The sequence below is a fragment of the Bombina bombina genome, chromosome 2 (genome assembly GCF_027579735.1).
Source record: "Bombina bombina isolate aBomBom1 chromosome 2, aBomBom1.pri, whole genome shotgun sequence".
In the NCBI taxonomy this organism is placed as follows: domain Eukaryota; kingdom Metazoa; phylum Chordata; class Amphibia; order Anura; family Bombinatoridae; genus Bombina; species Bombina bombina.
Genome location: NC_069500.1, coordinates 292,878,914 through 292,900,908, shown reverse-complemented (window position 1 = coordinate 292,900,908; position 21,995 = coordinate 292,878,914). Strand labels below are relative to the sequence as shown.

Below are 21,995 nucleotides of genomic sequence, written 5' to 3'. Positions count from 1 at the left end.
ATAACTTCTGTTTCCGGCGAGCCTCCATACGGAGCTTGATAAATATGCCCCATGGAATTTACTTTTCTCTTAATCTAAGACTCATTTGGAATATGTTCACATATGAGAGATATATATAAATGATCTTGGAGCAAGGATTAAATAGCAACATCTCCATTTTTGCAGATGATACTAAGTTAAGTAAGGTCATTAGGTCAGAGCAGGATAAACTTTCTTTACAAAGGAATCTGCAAAAATTAGAAGTATGGGCAGGTAAATGGAAAATTAGATTTGATACCAAAGAAATGCAAGGTTCTACATTTTGGATGTAAAAATAAGCAGGCAATGTATTATTTAAATGGGACAATACTTGGCCAAACAGAGGAGGAAATGGATTTGCGAGTAGTAATAGATAACAAGCTAAAGATGGGTGCACAATGCAGGGCAGCGGCTTCAAAGGCTAATAAGATACTAGCATGTAATAAAAAGTAATTGATTCAAAGAGCAAAGCATAATTCTGTCACTATATAAATCCCTGGTAAGACCTCACCTTGAGTATGGAGTGCAGTTCTGGGGACCGATTGCAAAAAAAGATATTGCAGAACTAGAAAAAGTTCAAAGAATGGCGACAAAGCTAATAAGGTGAATGGAGAATTTAAAGGAGGTAGTGAATGCCAATACCCTAGATACATTTAAAATTGTTTGGATACATTTCTGGGTAGAAACAAAATTCATGGATATGATTGCTTGTATTAAATGGGTCACCTTTTAGTCAGATTAACTTAAGTTTGAGTATATTAGATTTGTATAGGTTGAACTAGATGGACTTCGATCTTTTTTCAATCTCATCTACTATGTTACTATAACTATGTTACTATGTTTAATAAAAGTTATTAACTCCCTTGATTTTAAAATATTTTCATTATGTTTTAAATTTGAGGGTTTTATTAGTGTGATTAAAATAACTTTATCTCTCTCTCTAGAGTTAATAATTTTATTTTAGGATACATGTAAGCAAACTGAAATTTTTTCTTATATTATGTGTTCAGTCTTTCCATCTGTCTGCTTGTCTGTTTCTGGAAATATAACTTAGCCAGTCCTTGATGTTAAAATGTGAAACCAAATCAATTTCCCAAATGGATGATCTACATCCATTTATTATGCAGTGGAGGCTGCTTTGGAGCCTTTGCAGTACAGGATTGTTAGCAAGCTTGATTTCCACAAGCTAGGAAGTGCTCATTTGTCCGTCATGATTGACAAGCCCTGCTCTTGTACAACAAAAAGAATTCCCATCTGCACTTAAAATTTGATGCAGCAGACCTAACAGATTCCACATCCTACTTGTCATGACATGGGTAGATGGGTTCCGTTGCTGGAAACTTTGTCCACCATTATAATAATAATCTAAATGATAGAGCAGAATTCTGTTAGAAAACATGAGAGTAGCCAAAGATTCATTAAATATAGCCAACCACATTTCAAAATGTTTCTGTGGTGTGCATACATGGGGCAATCCGTGACTCTTTAAAAGGTGTGTGTGTTTGTTGTAGAGAACAATGCAAGCACAAAAAAACTGTTTACTGGAGAATATTATTTGAATTAATTGAGAAGCAGGATGGTGCTAGGTGTGCAGGAGTCAGAACCAGGGAAAGATGTAAACACATTTGCCATCATCCTTCAACTCATTTGCTTAATACCTTCATGGCCACCTTCTTAGCCCCTTCACTGCCAGCTTCACTGCAATAACCTTCTCTCTTGTGCTAGGGAGGGACTGAGGGTCCTTTTAGGGAGTGGTATTTTCAATTGAAATGCCAAAAGCCTTCACTGTCTCTACCATCATCCCCCATTGGAATGGACCTGTCTTAGAGGTCCCCTATTTTATTTGAATGCTCCTCTCTTTGAATTGTAACTAAATATGCATATAGTTTCACCTAAATGGTCCTGTACTTTGTACAACACAAAGTCTTCCGGAGCCTTTTTAAATCTAGCTAATCATTTCTTAGATTCACATTTCTGTTGCAACTTTGACTATTGAACTTCTTCAACAATCTTTAACAAATACAGCATATCAGAACAGTAGCAATATTTATTATACTTTAGTATATAGTTATTATTTTATTTCTATTGATACAAACATTTAGAGGGTTATTAAAAGTGATTCAGAGCTTAAAGTGACAGTCTACACCAACATTTTTCTTATTTAAAAAGATAGGTAATCCCTTTATTACCCATTCCCCGTTTTTGCATAACCAACACAGTTATATTAATATACTTTTTACCTCTGTGATTACCTTGTATCTAAGCCTTTGCAGACAGCCTCCTTATCTAAGTGCCCTTGACAGACATGCAGTGTAGTCAATCAGGGAAGACTCCTAAATAACTTCACGGGAGTGAGCACAATGTTATCTATATGACACATGTGAACTAGCACAGTCTAACTGTGAAAAACTTTCAAAATGCTCTGAGCTAGGAGGCGGTTTTCAACTGTTTAGAAATCAGTTTGAGCCTAGCTAGGTTTAGCTTTTCAAAAATACCACCAAGGGAACAAAGCAAATTTAATGATAAAAGTAAATTGGAAAGTTGTTTAAAATTGCATGCCCTATCTGAATCATGAAAGTTTAGTTTTGAGTAGACTGTCCCTTTAAATTGCTTTAAAATTATTGTTTCAGGTTCTAATTTAAGTAGCCAAAAACTTACACAACTAGTAATTTCATTTTTCTGTATTTTCTTTGCTGACATTAAACATTCTACTTATATAATAATAGTTATTTAACCAGATGTCACATTATTGGGGGTGGATGAATATCACTGCAAAGTGTGGTTGGAACAGCAACGAAAAGACTGTACTACACAAATAAGTTATTATACCCAATGATGATTTTATTAAACCTAAGTACCTTTTAGTCTAATATACAGATCTTTTTATTATTTAATTACAATAAATTTAGTTGGTTAGTACAAAGTGATTGAATCACACATCCAATGATAGTACTAATATTCTATTAGCACGTAAAACATGTCATACCATGTGGAGTATCCCTCTTTGCTTGTTTGTTACACTGATCTAATAATAAATAGATTTTGATCCCTACTATGGAGAGAGATTACTGCTCAATTTGGCTTTTTATTTTTGTATTAATAAAGAGTGATCACTTATGGTGTCTGTGTTTAGTTTGATATGTTGCACTTTTACCAAGATCCTACAAAAACCCATACATACATAAAAATCATTGGTCATGCTTCATCAAAGGCAGGTGAGAAAACCTAATTTGTCATCCTCCAGCATATAGCACACACACACACACATATATATATATATATATATATATATATATATATATATATATATATATATATATATATATATATATATATATAGAATTTATTTTTTTTAAATACAAATTAAAAAAAAGACATACATCCACTATACAGGTGAATGATAAAGCATGACAAGGCTGCACTCAAGTTTAAAAGTTAGATACAGTTTATTTAAACCCTTTGACCAAACAAAAAAGACCCCCACTATTAAAATTGCTGCAGAGAATGTGCAAACACAAATCCAGGCCTGGATCAAGATAATATTACAAAAACAATTACAAAAGAGTTTAGCAAGTATCAGAGCACATAAGTGTATGAACAGGCTCTGTACCTAAACTCCTAAATCCAGAATATGCACACACATATAACTGCAAACCATACTTAGTATTGGAGCCAACTCCGCTATGGTATCGCTACAATATTGCAAAAAGTTCCTTAAGTTGAAAAGTTAAATGCCAAAGACACAAAGTAAAGCACAATGTGTATCAACACGTTTCACCTGCCAAACGTCAAAGGCACATGTTATCTTGAATTGTTGCTTATATCCGGTATCCAGGAAAAAGATCCCTTTGAAAGTACCTTAGTGTTTTCCAAGCAAAACAAACCAAACATCCAGCACCTGAAAGTAACAGGGTGTGCAACCTTCAGGAATACTGCACTGTACTCCACACAGTATAAAGTCACAAGAAAGAAGCAGCGCCAACCAGTAGTTTCCAACAGATTTATTCGTGCAATGTGCACAATGTGAACAGCCAGACCAACAAGCAGCTGCTTGTTGGTCTGGCTGTTCACATTGTGCATATTGCACGAATAAATCTGTTGGAAACTACTGGTTGGTGCTGCTTCTTTCTTGTGACTTTAGTGTTTTCCAAGTATAGGTTACAACCACTCTGTTGCAAGGTGCTGGTATACTGCGCTAGCTCCCATACAGATATGCTCATCATCCGTGACAACTAAAAGGTCGGGATCACCTGGAACAGCAAACTTGAGCAGTCTGGATTAGCTTTCACCGGTATGAATCACCAAACATTAAGTTTTTTTTCCCCTTCCCTTTTTTGGGCTGGCACTGGGGCTTCGTCAGATGCTGAATTGGTGTTGGAGACTGGCCTCTTAAAACAACTCCGGTTAGCACCTCCTTGATCCCTCTCAAATACCCTGCAATCAGGGTTCCCAGGGATTTAAAACATGACAGAAGAGCAAATATGTTTTACAAAAACTGCAGCGTATTTATAGGAACATTACCAATAATATATTACACAATGTTTAAGTGTTCACTACAAAAAAAGATAAATAATATTGTCATGGCACAAGATCCTAATAATTACCTGTGTGTATTGTGTAGATGCTAAACAGAGCTTCATAGAAATAGACAGACAAACGGCTTAGTATTTAAAGAGATATACCTATAACAAATGCCTGATCTCTAAAATTCTTTTAAAGTTAACTGGTAAAGCCCAGTATATATCCTAGACACTTAACAAGAAACTTCTAAACAAACCTATACTTAGGTCATCTTTTTATAGAAAGCAGGAATATTCTATTTTTTCATTCAGTCTCATTGGTGCAGCTGTCTGTAGCTTATAGATCTATCGGGACTCATGTTGTAACAATAATTTGTCAACATCCCCACCTCTTCTATGTTGTTTAATGTGTTCAATCCCAGTTACCTTCAGAATGGTAAAGTCTGAATTATGATGTTTCAAAGTGTCTCGCTACAGAGCTATTTTGCTCTTTACCCTTGATATTGCCTCTATGTTCTCTTACCCTATCTTTCAAATCCCTTTTTGGTTTGCCTACATAATACTTTGGGCACAAGCATTGCAACAAATAGATAACTCCTGTAGTTGTACAGGTGATCCATTCTCTTATCTCATATTGTTTGCTTGTGCTTGTCCCAAATTTATTTGTTTTTTTGTATGTATCTGCAGTACACACAATGGCCACATGGGCTGCAACCTATCCACCTTTTTCTCTTTACTATTTTTTCTCTTTACTGTTATTAATTACACTTGGTATTAAATAGATTTTTTAGCACAAGATTCAAAAGTTTTTGTGTCTTGCTACACACGTACATAGCCAGATACATCCTTGGCCATAGGCGCTGTACACATACTAATATCACCTTATTCTCTCCCTCAACCAGGTACTGAGTACAGTTTTTCTAGTGAATTCACTGTGCACTAGTCTGTCTTTTAGGCTGAGGGCTCTATGAGCAGTCATAAGAGGGTACTCTCCTACATACTCTTTTAAATCAGCATCAGCTGTTAAAATATGCCAATATTTTTTAAGGATGTCCCTAATTTGGTTCCAATGTGTATTATATCTTGTAATGAGACGAGCTTTGTCATTGCTATTAGCTTGTCTTTTTTCATACAGCAAATAGCGTCTAGAGCTTTTCCTGGCCTTAATCCATGCCCTTTTTATACTTCACTTGGAATATCCTCTTTCTAAAAACCTCTGTGACATTTCAGTTGCCTGTGCTTCAAAATCAGATTCATCAGAACAGTTCCTCTTCAATCGGAGGACCTGGCCTACCGGGATCCCTGTTTTGAGGTTCTCAGGGTGGTGACTATCTGCATGTAGCAGGCTGTTCGTGGCTGTTGGTTTCCTATATACTTTCGATTTTAAGGCTGAACCCTCTTTCCAAATCTCCAAATCTAGGAAAATAGCTTCTCTATCACTCACAGAACTTGTCAAGAAAATGTTATAGCCATTATCCATATTTAGTATGTCTATGAATCACAGCAGTGACTCCCTGCTGCCATTCCACAACAGCAACACATCATCCACATAACAGATCCAGAGTGCCACATGTGCCTCCACCAGGGCATCAAGACTAGAGAAAACCTATCTGGCTTCCCAATATCCTAGATGTAAACAGACATAGGTGGGGGCACATGTGGCACCCATCGCCGTTCCCTGAAGTTGTTTATAGTACCTACCATCAAACATGAAAAGGTTATGTGTAAGCACTAATTCCAAAAAAGAAATCAACAAGTTGGTATGGGCATGGAAAGTTCTGAATAATATCTTGCAGCCCTTAGGCCTATATTATGTGGGATCGAAAAGTACAATGACTCTACGTCCAATGTAATGAGTAAGGTGTTCTCATTAATTTCCAGCCCATCCAATTTCTTCAAAACATCCGATGTATCTTGGACATAGGAGGGTAGGTAGCTCAGAAAGGGTCTCATAAAGAAATCAATATATCTGCTTGCTCCCTCCATAGGGCCTCCTATGCCCGAGATGATGGGTCTCCCGGGAGGCTTTTTCATATCTTTATGCAATTTGGGAATGCCATAAAAAGAAGGAACAATTGGATGTTTAGTACACATGAATTCAAATTCTTTTTTGGTTGATAAACTATTAAGTAATGCATCATGTAATAAGAACTGCAATTCATTACAGGACCTATTAAAAGCATCTTGGTTAGTCAGTTCATATTGATTTTCATTTTTCAATTGTCTGAAAACCTCAGCTATATACTGTGGTTCATCCATAATGACAAGATTTCCACCCTTATCGGATGATTTGAAAATCAACCCTTTTTGGCTCAAAAGTTGTGTAAGGGCCCTTCGTTCATCTTTGCTAAGGTTATCATTTAAAATGCCGTCAATATGAAGCCTTCCTATCTCATTTTCTTCACATCTAACAAAAGTCTGAATACCTAGTAATGATGAGAGAGGGGCCATATACCTTGACAGCGGCCTAAATTTAGAGACCCCAAGGTGAGAGCTATACTCAAGAGCAACATTCTGATCTTCTAAAAGGGCAACCAAATTTTCAACTGCTTTTTTATCCTCACTGTCCATAGCAGGGTCCGATGTAGGGCCTCAATTCATTATCTTTTTTAAAACAAATTTTTCGAGCCCTGCAGAAGGATAAACCTTTACTGAGAAGATTAATAAGAAAAAGAGGAAAAATTGACAACCTTAGGCCCCTCCAAGATACCCTTAGGTTGGGAACCTATACCTATATTCTCTGGTTCCGTGTTGTCATTCTTGTTCCTCTGTTCCCTCTGTACCTCCCAACAACTCTCCTCCTGTTTGAAGAGGGTCCGCCTCCCCCGGCTCCCTCCCCTTCTTGTTTTCCTCCTAAAGGGGATTGGTTATTGACTGCACATCTGATGTTTTGTGTGTTATCCTGCTCTACATCTGAGTTGTCAGTGCCTGAATCATAAGAGCTACGTGTACCCCCATTCATTTTGTAAACATATTTTGCCTTTTTCCCCATCATCCTGGTTGCACATTAGCTTTCTCCTCTTTCTAAACTTAATCTCATACTGCAATTTGTCAATAATGCGTTGGACCTCTTTGTTATTGCATATTGTTATATAGCATATTTTAACCAACAGTAGGTTATTTAATTTATTTTGAAAAGCAGTGCTTAATTCCTGATATATGCTTCGAGTTCCAATAAAGCTAAAACAGTGTACAATAAAATGTGTGTGTATATATATATATATATATATATATATATATATATATATATATATACATATATATATATATATACAAAACACGGAAGGGAACTGCACTCTCATACCGGACCGGGTACACATCCCATGACCCTGCAACATGCTCAGCCCTGGGTGCCACTGGCACTCACAGGAAGCTGTGCTGTCCCCAGAGCCACAAGCAGTTAACCCCAGACAGGTGCTGGGTTTTCGCTGTGTGTTATATATATATATATATATATATATATATAAATTGGTGGTTCAAGTGAACAGAGGCACTTGCCGTGAATAAAATTTGTGCTTTTATTTTCTCATAAGAGTAAACGTTTTCGGGCTGTGTTGCCCGTCATCAGACTCCTTTTTTTTTTTTCAGGAGTCTGATGACGGGCAACACAGCCCGAAAACGTTTACTCTTATGAGAAAATAAAAGCACAAATTTTATTCGCGGCGAGTGCCTCTGTTCACTTGAACCACCAATTTATGTTGATATTTTGGGAGCACACCGATGTTGGACTCATATAGTAAGTGCTGGTAATTTTAGCTTGAGATATATATATATATATATATATATATATATGTGTGTGTGTGTGTGTAAATATATATATATATATATATATATATATAAATATGTATGTATATATATATATATGTGTATATATTTATCTATATATGTGTGTGTATATATATATATATATATATATAAATATGTATGTATATATTTATATATATATATATATTAGGGTTGCACCGATACCAATACTAGTATCAGTATCGGTGCCGATACCAAGTATTTGCATGAGTACTTGTACTTGTGCAAATGCACCAATACTTAAACCGATACCTCCACTTCCTACCCATACACCATCTTGGGGTGTTTTTCAAACTGCCTGTCCCATTCCATTTTAAGCTGGAGTGGAGACTTGACTAAAACTTTTTTACTTCTGTTCTGCCAATACAAATTGCTGTTATTTGTATTATTGTACATCAGAACAGTGCTCCAAAAGCTGCTACTATACAGCTGGAAGCCTACCTGGGAGAGATCTCTGTACCTTATTCAGGCAGACCCCTGAAGTACTGGGCAGTTAATAAACTGAGATTTCCAGCTCTGGCTAATATGGCCCAAAAATATCTTTCTGCCCCATGCAGTAGTGTGAAAAGTAAGACTGTTCAGCTTGGCGTCAAATGTCCTTACTGATAGCAGAACATGCAGAGATGCTTCTGTTCCTTAAAGGATTCCAAAACTTTACTATTTTAGGCACAACATGACCATCAATTTCTAATCACCAACGTTTATATTGCATAACCTACCTACTTTTACAGGAAAACGATCGTTCATAATAATATAAAATTATAATTTATGTTTCCATGATGACGTCAGTAAATCCAACCCTCTATTATGGGCAGATCACTACCAAACTTAATGGCCAATCCTATTGCGATTTCTTGAATATCATTAACTGACGATTCTGTCACCCCTTACATGCGCATTGCGATCCGCTCACTCACGCATGCGCATATACTATCTCTGTTACCTCACTTACCTGCTGGTTTGATGGTGAGTGATGTGTACTATGACGAGTCCTGAATATCGCGCATGCGCAAAGCTATGTGACGTACACTATGACGAGTCCTGAATATCGCGCATGCGCAAAGCTACATTTGTCCGCCATTTTCATAACCCAGGTTATCGTTAATGATTTGAGGATGCTAAAGACTAGAAGAACGGTGGGTTTGGAAAACAATTTATTTTCAATGTTAAAAATATAATAAACGGTAGTAATTGGAAACGCAATGCCAATTACAAATATAGGTGAAATGTATTAATCTTGCAATTGAAGATTAGTTTTTCTCATGGTTTAGTGTCCCTTTAATAAGAACTTGCCACTAACTTTTGAAATATTATTCTAATTGCTAGATTGCCTGTTATACTGCTAGTTCTCATCTTGAACAATTATGCTCAAAACATACTGTACTCTGAGAAACATCCTTAGTCAGGGCTGGACTTGGAATAAAAAGCAGCCCTGAAAAAATATGAAGGCCAACCCTATTTACTCTTGAGTCGGTAGAATGCAAATACCCAATTTTTCTCAAAGGGGATTACTGGGACACTCCTTCCCCAATATTGTTTTCAGAATTAAATTATATTACTTTGTATTAAATACAAATGTCAGATTGATGTTATATAGGCACCCTACAACAAAATGGCATCCAGTAATTGCCCCTTTAAATTGTAGCTTTCCAGCCCCAGCTGCTGCTGCTGCTTATAGTTGTCATTATTAATACATTTTATTGTAATATTTTTATTTATAAACATGTTCTGTGAACTTTGTGGAAACAAGCACATAAAACTGTTTTATTATTTCAAAATGTCTTTTGAGATACAGTTCATAATTATAAAGAAGCTATCTTAAATCGTTAGGCTGTATTGTGCTTGGTAAACTGTAATATGACATTAAAAAAGAAGTATCGGTAATTGGTATCGATGAGTATTTGAAAAAAAGTATCGGTACTTGTGCTCGGTCTTAAAAAAATGGTATTGGTGCAACCCTAATATATATATATATATATATATATATATATATATATACACACACACACAAACACGAACATATACATATATATATATATTATATATATATATATATATATATATATATATATATATATATATATATATATATATATATATTTATATATATACACACACACATATAAATACATATACACACACTTTTTGCCCTTGCCAGTCAAATTCCTTGACATTAAAATATGTATTTTAAACAAAGTGAAAATGTTTTTTTTTTTTTTTTTTTTTAATAGCAGTACTTCAAATACCTTTGCTCTGCACTTAGAAAAGAATGTTCTTTTTCATTTGAAATATATCTATATATACTAGACATGTGCGTAACGAAAATACAGATATATCTGATTGAATGCACAAACTAATTTTAAAGAAAATGAATATATACTAATGAAATTTGTTAGTATACATTTGTTTCCTTTAAAATACCTTTAAAGGTAAAATACTTACTTTTAGCGTGCTGGGAAGTAGCGCTAATCCGACCCTTCTTCACAGATCCCAGGGTCGCGCTAACAGGAGGCTTAGAGCAGTGCTTAACCTACTATTAGCGCAGCCCTGGGCTCTGTGAAGAAGGGTCAAGATTAGTGAGGCTCTTCCAGCACACTATAGGTAAGTATAAGCCTGTAGGTGACATGTTTTAATGAAAACTAATATTTTTGCGCTCCACTTTTAATATAGGCTTTTTTATTTTTTCTAGTACAACATGGAAACGTAACACACAATTAAAAACAACTGATCCTGCAGGAGTAAAACTGGAGTTTAATGTCCCCTTAACCAACTTTAACTCTTCTCGTGCCAGAAGCATACTTACCACCATCTCCCACATGTATATGTATGTATACAAGTGTTGGTGACAGACGCTTTTTCAGCTATTTAATGGCCTCTGTTTAGGAACCAGGATTTTAGAATACATACGATCAATTACTTAACCAGTCAGGGAGGTTCTCCTGTAAAAAAAAGTGTACTTTGCCTTCTTTTCTGCATGAAAAATGTAGTTATATCTCTAGGTAAGCATTTTTGCTACAGGCAATAAAATTAAATTCTTCCATCTGCAACTATTTCCCAAATGTATTCTCATTACTTCTCCTATTTCACCCACCATTGCATTTTGATATAGCCAGCGTGTACAGAACCTTAAAGGGACATTAAACCCTAAAATTTTCTTTCATGATTCAGACAGAGACTACAATTTTAAACAACATTCCAATTTACTTCCATTATCTAATTTGCTTTATTCTTTATATATCCTTTGTTAAAGAAATAGCAATGCACATTGGTGAGCCAATCACATGAGGCAGATATGTGCAGCCACCAATCAGAAGCTACTGAGCCTATCTAGAAATGCTTTTCAGGAAGGAAAATCAAGATAATGAAGCAAATTAGATAACAGAAGTAAATGAGAAACTTGTTTTAATTGGTATTTTCTATCTGAATCATGAAAGAAAAAATTAAGTTTAATGTCACTTTAACACTGTCTATGCCTGTGATTCTGCTTTTTCCTCCTACCAACTGGTACGTCTATCCTTACCCCCCTGCCATGAGCTTTTTTTCAAACCTGGTAGAGAAGGTGGCACAGCAATTAAAAACAGTACCTCCATAGGCTTCCGTTACTGTGCACACAAGCGGCTCTGCATTTAAGGCTTTGGATCCTGCCTTATTGTTTGCATTTCAGAGAAACAAGGATCCATGTACACTGATGTTAAAACACCAGGTGATGTTATTACTACAAAACTTGAAAATTATAAGAACACAAAACTCCTTATTTTACTTATAGGACTCCCAATTTCAAAGTCTAGGGCCTCTGTAAAGTAGCAAAGCTCCTCACCTTAAGGCCGGCACTGATAGGCCACACAAAGGATACCACTATAGAAAGAGGCAAAAATGTGGTCCCTCATTTGAAATGGAAGGCAAATAAGGGGTTGCATGTCCCTTTATTAGTTGAGTGAGTGTGGTACAGGTTCCAGAAGGTCACCCTATCTGTATCACTAAAATTGAGGAAGTTCCTTATTCTATGTGACTTCTTACCAGCTTCACCATTTTGTTTGTTATTCAATACACTTGATTCACTAAAACTTGTGATAAATCTGCAACTGGTGAAGCTGGAGAGGTTTGAAATATTGGAGGGGGCCTTTAATGTATTTTTCCCACTGTGCATCCCCCTCTATACACAAATAAAGATTAGGCATTGCCAAGTGGAGTATCACATTTTATGGCAGCATATACAATTATCTACATCATCAAAAACTCATCTGGACTCTGGTCATGGCAAAGCACACCAGATAAATGCTTTTCAATGATGTATTGTAGATTGCTCTAGCTTTTTAAAACCCTAAACATTTTAATCATAAACTTGCTGCTTATTTTTTTTTTTAATATATATTTTAGAATTCAGGCATTTGCAATGTGGTGCATAAATGATGGTATATATCTATTAAAGGGAAAGTCAAGACCAGAATTGTTGTTGTTTTAAAAGATAGATAATCACTTAATTACCCATTTCCCAGTTTTGCATAACCAACACAGTTATAATAATACACATTTACCTCTGTAATTACCTTGTATCTAAGCCTCTGCAGACTGCCCCCTTATTTCAGTTGATTTGACAGACTTGCATTTTAGCCAGTCAGTGCTCACTCCTCGGTAAAGTCACGTGCATGAGCTCAATGTTATCTATATGAAACACATGAACTAACACCCTCTATTGGTGAAAAACTGTCAAAATGCATTTAGATTAGAGGCAGCTTTTAGGGTCTTAAAAATTAGCATATGAACCTCATAGGTTTAGCTTTCAACTAAGAATACCAAGAGAAGTTGAGAATAAAGCAAAATTGGTGATAAAAGTAAATTGGAAAGTTATTTAAAATTACATGCCCTATTTAAATCATTAATTTTTTTTGGACTTGACTGTCCCTTTAAATATAAAATGTGCCTTTAATATATCCCTTTTTCTCTCTATTTCCGTTTCAAACACGTCTGCCTTAACTTTGTACTGATATCTAATGTCATATATTAAACTCTTTTATTCCAGTTATCCCCACTTACTCTGACTACTGGCAATGCTACAGTTATATTTACTTCACATATGATCAGCCTTGCAGTCATGTTTGACTCTAGTCTCTATTTCTTCCACCCCTCTTTTTTCAGGACATTTGAAGACTAGTTATTTAAAACACATATTGCTCACCTCCTAATAACTCCCTTACATTCTTGTCTATAGATCTTTCTCTGAAGTGCACAAATTCTATGAAATGCCTAGTCCCTTAAAATTTCAGCTGTTCATAGATACATACAACCTACATTAACATATTTCCTGATTTGTCATCTCAATTTTTGTATCAATTGTTGAACATACAGTGGGGCAAAAAAGTATTTAGTCAGCCACTAATTGCGCAAGTTCTCCCACTTAAGAAGATGAGAGAGGCCTGTAATTTTCATCATAGGTATACCTCAACTATGAGAGACAAAATGTGGAAACAAATCCAGACAATCACATTGTCTGATTTGGAAATAATTTATTTGCAAATGATGGTGGAAAATAAGTATTTGGTCAATATCAAAAGTTCATCTCAATACTTTGTTATATATCCTTTGTTGGCAATGACAGAGGTCAAACATTTTCTGTAAGTCTTCACAAGGTTGTCACACACTGTTGCTGGTATGTTGGCCCATTCCTGCATGCAGATCTCCTCTAGAGCAGTGATGTTTTGGGGCTGTAGCTGGGCAACACAGACTTTCAACTCCCTCCGATGGTTTTCTATGGGGTTGAGATCTGGAGACTGGCTAGGCTACTCCAGGACCTTGAAATGCTTCTTACGAAGCCACTCCTTCGTTGCCCTGGTGGTGTGTTTGGGATCATTGTCATGCTGAAAGACCCAGCCACCTTTCATCTTCAATGCCCTTGCTGATGGAAGGAGGTTTGCACTCAAAATCTCACAATACATGGCCCCATTCATTCTTTCATGTACACAGATCAGTCGTCCTGTTCCCTTTGCAGAGAAACAGCCCAAAATATGATGTTGCCACCCCCATGCTTCACAGTAGGTATGGTGTTCTTTGGTTGCAACTCAGCATTCTCTCTCCTCCAAACATGACGAGTTGTGTTTCTACCAAACAGTTCTACTTTGGTTTCATCTGACCATATGACATTCTCCCAATCCGCTTCTGGATCATCCAAATGCTCTCTAGAATACTTCAGATGGGCCTGGACATGTACTGGCTTAAGCAGGGGGACACGTCTGGCACTGCAGGATCTGAGTCCCTGGCGGCGTAGTGTGTTACTGATGGTAGCCTTTGTTACCTTGGTCCCAGCTCTCTGCAGGTCATTCACTAGGTCCCCCCATGTGGTTCTGGGATGTTTGCTCACCGTTCTTGTGATTATTTTGACCCCACAGGGTGAGATCTTGCGTGGAGCCCCAGATCGAGGGAGATTATCAGTGGTCTTGTATGTCTTCCATTTTCTAATTATTTCTCCCACAGTTGATTTCTTCACACCAAGCTGCTTGCCTATTGCAGATTCAGTCTTCCCAGCCTTGTGCAGGTCTATAATTTTGTTTCTGGTGTCCTTCGACAGCTCTTTGGTCTTCACCATAGTGGAGTTTGGAGTGTGACTGTTTGAGGTTGTGTACAGGTGTCTTTTATACTGATAATAAGTTCAAACAGGTGCCATTAATACAGGTAATGGGTGGAGGACAGAGGAACCTCTTAAAGAAGAAGATACAGGTCTGTGAGAGCCAGAACTCTTCCTTGTTTGTAGGTGACCAAATACTTATTTTCCACCATAATATGCAAATAAATTGTTTCCAAATCAGACAATGTGATTGTCTGGATTTGTTTCCATATTTTGTCTCTCATAGTTGAGGTATACCTATGATGAAAATTACAGGCCTCTCTCATCTTCTTAAGTGGGAGAACTTGCACAATTGGTGGCTGACTAAATACTTTTTTGCCCCACTGTATATTTCCTTTTGCATATACGTTAATAAAACACCTGAGCTGTATATTACCTTGCATTTAGGTAATATAAATCAGGGGTAACTCATGGTTAGGATCCCCTACAGCAATGTGTAATGCATTAGTGATTACTCAATTTGAATAGTTGGCTACATGTTATAACTATTCAATTTAGATGTTTGGAGCATATGTACATATGCCCGTGTGCTCCTCTTCATAGTCCATACAATCACTGAGAGATAGCTTTTAATAGAATTATTTTTGTTAATACAAGTGTATTGAAAAAAATGCTTTTATTTGAAAATGCAATGCACTTACGTGCATTTTAGCTTTGACTCACATTTAACTTTCTCAAACTTTCTACTCACTATAGTCTATCTTCCATTTTTGCACTACACATACACAGTGTTTACAAAACTTTCCAATCAGCTGCTTATGGCTCCCGCATTGTCTAGCATTAGCCCTCCTCCAGTTTTTTCCTACGTCTCAGTTCCCACCATAGTATAATATTTTATGTGATCCATAGTGGTATTTCTATTTCACTGCACGTGACCCAAGATGCTTATGTACAGCAAACAGTTGTGTTAATGGTGAAGTTTTTGGTTGAAATCTCATACGTTTACACTGTTAGGTATGCAGCTAAATGTAGCCACCAATCAGAAAGCGCAACCCAGGGTTCTGAACCAAAAATGTCCCAGCTCCTAAGGTTACATTTCAGCTTTTTCAAATAAAGATAGCAAGAGAATGAAGAAAAAAATTAGAATAGGAAAAAATTAGAAAGTTGCTTAAAATGGCAAGTTCTATCTGAAGACAGCTTTAAGGAGCCGTCTTCTCACCTTGTTTGCAACTAACTGATATTTTCAATGTTTATATTTAAAAAGACAGCCTAGTTTATTGTTTTTTATTGTTTAGAACGTTAAATAATGTATTTACTACCCATTCCCCAGCTGTGCCTAACTGTTATATTAAAGTACTTTATAACCTCTAAGAATTCCTGTTTCTATGCCCCTGTAGGATGTCCCTTATCTCAGTGCTTTTGTTTAGATTTTTAAAATATTGCACTATAGCCATAATTCATGTGTGCCATATAGATAACATTTTACTCACACCATTGGAGAATGATAATGGTTTGCAAGAACCTACACTAATTGGATGCAAGATTATAAAAAGCTAAAAAAAAAAGCACTGTGATAAGGGTCAGTCTGCAGGAGCTTATTTGAACAGCCAATGGGATTTCAGTAGCTCTCATCCTATTGGCTGGTTTAAATTTGAAGAATCAAATCAGTCAATATGAATGCAAGGGATGCCATATTTAAACGCATGGCTTGAATACACTATTCAGTGTACGGCGGCGATCGTACGAAAAGGATCCTCCACGCTCCATGGCTCTGCGGTCGCCGTTCCTGCTCCGCACTCATCTGAAGAAGGAAGTTTTCTCTGCTTGGAAGAAGATGTCGGCCGCTTGGAAGAAGACTACACTGCCTGGAACAGGACCTTCTCCACCGGACTTCAGGAACGGGTTAGACTTAGGCTTTTTTTTTTTTTTTTTTAGATTAGGTATTTATTGGGAACTTTTAAAAGAGCTGAATGCCCTTTAGGGGCAATGGATAATTTTGTTTTTTTTTAGTCGGGTTGATTTATTTTGGGGGGTTTGGTGGGTGGTGGGTTTTACTGTTAGGGGGGACTTATATTTTTTTAAGGTAAAAGAGCTGTTTAACATAGGGCAATGCCATACAAAAATCCCTTTTAAAGTTTATTGGCAGTTTAGCATTAGATTAGGGGGTGTTTTTATTTTGGGGGACTTTTTTATTTTCATAGGGATTACGTTTATTTTTTCTATTTTAGATCATTTGGTTTATTATTTTCTGTAATGTTAGACTTTTTTATTTTTGGTAATTTTTGGTAATTTTAGATTCATTTATTTTAATTTAATCTTAGGTTTATTTTTCTAAGTACTGATTTTTTATTTTAATTATAATGTAGTATTTTATTATTTTATTTAATTTGGGTTAAATTTAGTGGGTGTTAGGTTAGTGGCCTTAATAACTAAATTAGTTATTTGCGTTGTGGGGGTTTGGCGGATTAGGGGTTAATAGGTGAATTAGGGTACTTGTGTTGTGGTGGTTTGGTGGATTAGGGGTTAATAGGTTAATTAGGGTACTTGCGTTGTGGTGGTTTAGCAGATTAGGGGTTAATAGTTTTATTAGGATTATTGCGTTGTGTGGGTTTGGCGGTTTAGGGGTTAATAGTTTTATTAGGATTATTGCGTTGTGTGGGTTTGGTGGATTAGGGGTTAATAGATTTATAAGGTTTGTTGCGATGTCGGTTAATTGCGGATTAGGGGTTAATAGTTTTACTAGGTACTTTGCGATGTGGGTTAATGGCGAATTAGGGGTTAATACATTTATTAGGTAGTTTGCAATGCTGGGGTTGGCGGATTTAGGGGTTAATACTTTTACTAGGTAGATCGTGATGTGGGTGAATGGCGGATTAGGGGCTAATAATTTAATTAGGCATATTGCATTATGGGGGGTTGTAGCTTTAGGTGTTAGTATATTTATTATTAGTTGCGATGTGGGGCAATTGCGGATATAAGGAAGATTTACGGAAGATTTAACTTTTTTTTTCTTAGGCGCCGGCAGTTTCTAACGTGCCGTAAGTCACTGGTGACTTCAGAAATTTGTATTTATGCACATTTCTGGACATCGCTAGTTTATCCGACTTATGGCACTTTATGAACTGCCGGCGCCGTATATGTGATACCCTGATGTGCGAGGTGAAATTACGGCGACGCAGGTTTCAGCAGTTACACTGAAGCTTGCGCTGCATATGTAATCTCGCCCAAAAATGGCTTCACTGGCATTTTAAGTGAAAGGTTGTCATAAAGAGATCCAGCAAGTGAAAAAAGTTAAGAAAAACAATCTAAAAATCACTGTTTCTCTATTGCCTTTAATTCTAATTGCAAACTGTTATTCTAGAAATGAAAATGATTATATAAATTATTTTTATTCCTACTACAAAATAATGTATGAGTGATTTATTTACCTATATCACACAGCTATACTTAATCTTCTCATATTGCCTTTTAAGACACTTCTGGTCACATGATGTAAACATTTTTGATGAAACACACAGATGAAATTAATATATTTAGTGTTATTCATTTTCCTAACATTCATCTAATCATTTCTACATTCAGTATCATTTTGAAAAGCCAGAACATTGGAGTAAAAGGTTAGTGATTGCAGTTACAGTCATTCCTCCTTCTTAATCTGTTCTTTTAATCTGTGATAAAAGCAATACTCCAATCAGCAACAGGATAGAATTATAAAGCTTCTAAACATGAGAGTTTATGGGGAAAAAAATCATTTGAATTGAATTATTTGTCACTGGCATTAGAAAGTGACAGAAATATCCTTAGTTAGAATTTTGTATTACCAACAATTAGTGCTCTATTTAGTTTCATAAAAACTATGTATGCCACTCTTTAGAATAAAAAAAGAGAAAGTGGCATTACTTCATGTGTATGCATAATTTAATCTTCATATTTGCCCCTATATACTACATGTTACAGTACAGAACACCAACCAATACAGAAGAACCTTGAATCTATGTAAATGATGTTTTACATTCACTGTTTACAGAAACTCCATTCACAGGAGGAAAAACACACATCTGTGTCTAATATATTCACTTTCAAAGTGATTCTATAAAAAATACACATCTTTAAGCACATTCATTTATTCCAGAAAGTATTTATTGTGTTGTTGTTTTTTTTCAGAATTATTTTTATACATTTAAATGCCAAGTGATAACACTGTCAAACTGAAAACCTGTTGCAAGCAGTCATGACTGAAACCTACATGCTGAAATGAAAAAAAAAATGTCACATATAAATAGCAAACAGAGGATTACAAGGCAAAGTACAAAGTATTTAGACTAGAATTTCAATGAATAATCCAACCATCTGTCGACCAGTTGTGTGGTAAAATTATGATTTAGGGAATTGCTTAAAAAATCCCTTAGCTTACTTGCTGTAGATACATTTATCTGCTGTTGCTGACATTACCCTATGAGATTCTGTATATTCTGTCTCTTTTTAAGCCATAAGGGATGTGACACTTGCCACTGGCCAAAAAAGAAATGCAGTGAAGCTACAAGTTATATGCTTGCTAATATAAAAATGGAAATGCTACTTTTAGATGATATTCAAAACACACAAATACCCCCATTATTATACAGCATTTCAGCATTTTAGATTTTAGAAGCTGATCAATACTCACCAAATATTTTTTGTAATAGTTATATGGTCATAAAACTATATCTTGTGCAGGTATCAATATATAAATTATGTTCACTAGCTTTTATAACCATGCACAGTCATCTCTAAAAATAAATATATAAATAAAAAGCCATAGATGGATATATGATAGAATAGATTGATTGTGGATTGATAGACAGACAGATAGATAGATAGATAGATAGATAGATATAGATAGATAGATAGATAGATATAGATAGATAGATGATAGATAGATAGATGATAGATAGATAGATGATAGATAGATAGATAGATAGATAGATTAGATAGATAGATAGATGATAGATAGATAGATAGATTAGATAGATGATAGATAGATAGATAGATAGATAGATAGATAGATGATAGATAGATAGATTAGATAGATAAATAGATGACAGATGGTGCATGAAATAATAGTTTGCATTGCAGTGGTCAATACAGTAGTAATTCAAAGCACAGCGTATTTCAAGCTCAAGCCTGTACTGTCATAGGGAAAAAAGCATTAATAAAACACACATACACTCAGAATTATACAAAATAAAACGAAAAAAAGAATTGTCCTTAAATCTGTAAAATATATTAATCAAAGGCTGATTAAAAGCAATAAGAGAGTAGTGTGGGGGTAGTTTAGAGGACATTGTATTTATTCAATAATATAAGACCCTGTCCTTTCACGAAAAAAAAATACAAATTAGAGTGAAACTTGCAGTCAATGGGAAACTGTTACAATCCTGCTATGTCAATGCTCAGAGCAAATCACTGATCTCCATTTAAAATAACAGTAATCTTCCCAGCCTAAGATTCTAACACAGGACCACCCTGTATTTGCATAAGACACTGAACTAGTATATAACTCTGTTAAGGAACAGGCAACATGTAAATGAATACAGCTATATGCATATGAATGTTATAATGTAAGCATGGGAACCACTTCTGACATCTGTGCAAGAATCTATCAGCAGCCAGTATTTCCTCGCATTCACAGAGCACTGTCTGCCAAAACACTGCTTTACAACTGGGAAGTGCACAACCCTGACCACAACGAAAAAAAGAATCGCTTTGTTTTTGTTTGGTAGTTTAGTTTCAAGGAAAAGCAGGTTTCCCCTTCCCTGCCCCGTGTTTTGTGCACTTACCTCTTTTAGTTCTTTAGCTACATCCTTCAGGTCCCCTAGGACTAATTCCAAATCATCCACGATAGTCTTGATCTGTTCCTTCACCTTGGCTTTGGAGGGCTGCTCCTCTGATGGTGAGGATGTCCCCCTAGACTTCGCTGACATGCTGCTATCCAACTCAGGGGAGCTTCAATAAAGGGAGAAGGGCCCCATTCCTCTGTGAGCCGCTGTTCCCTCTCATTTTCTTTCTTAGATCTCCTTCTTTCTCATCTTTTTCCTCTCCCTGTGTGCACAGTGCCATCAAGTCCACAGAACTGCACAGGGAATGATGGGCTGCAGGCTAGTGACTAGCAATACCTGCGTCACTCTGCTTTTCTATAGCAAGGGAGGGAAAAAGTGCAAAACCTCTAAGTTCTCCTATAACACAGGACACTCTGTTCGAAAGACAGTTAAATATCTGTTTACTTTTGATTGGTTACAGTTACATTCACAATTAAAGAACCATTCTTGAAGGTGCCTGGACTGCTCTTCAAACGCCTGCCGCTTGCTACTTTCTATATACAGTCTATTCAGTTCTACACTCCTGCATTACCGTATTACTCCTTGTAATGCAGCACTTGCAGTGTTATACGTTACCAAAGGGACCAGTGATAACAGGCATATTTTTTCTCTCTGAAATTTGCATACATCATAGCATATAATTGCTATGCTTTGCACGGAAGGTATGAGGAGCACGTGGGGGAAAAAAACATCATAATGGGCTTATTTCATAAATGCAAATGAGTCCCAGTATATTCGCTTTAAATATTTGAAGTTCACTTTTCATTCTTTAAATTGTTTTCTTCAAGGCTGCATAGATTTGATTTGTGTCAAAAAAATACAGCTTCCTTTTATCATCTAAAAAGCAACAGGAGGTCTGGATGTCACAGGAGAACACTGAAGAAAGTAAGAGGACGAAATAAAATACAAACTGTGAGGTTCTCTGCTTCACAGAAAAGGCAATGGATGAATGATATCAGTCAGTGGATACTTTTGCTATTTTTTTTTTCTTCTTCTTTGAATTTTGTAACTATTGCTCTAGGGCTTTCTAGATTCTATACTCCACACTTAGGTTAAAAAACGTTAAAACAATACCAGATATAGCAACATCCAATGTGAAGCTAAATGACAAGATGACAGCTAGATGACAAAATCAGACAATGATAATTGCAAGGCATTAATAGTGATATATATTTTTTTTTACACTTACTTGAATTAACTACATTGTCTATTCTTTATGCATTTTTATCAACCCTG

General features: G+C 36.0%; 1 protein-coding gene across 1 annotated transcript in view; it reads right to left on the bottom strand.

The window, feature by feature from the left end:
* The window catches only part of PRR16 (proline rich 16), a 752,278-nt gene extending 731,067 nt beyond the window's left edge, over positions 1 to 21,211 (bottom strand). The window contains exon 1 of the mRNA XM_053701595.1: positions 20,721 to 21,211. Within this exon, the coding sequence (XP_053557570.1) occupies positions 20,721 to 20,864 (144 nt within the window). The 5' untranslated portion in view covers positions 20,865 to 21,211. The remainder of the gene's footprint in view (positions 1 to 20,720) is intronic.
* Between the last annotated feature and the right edge of the window lie 784 nt (positions 21,212 to 21,995).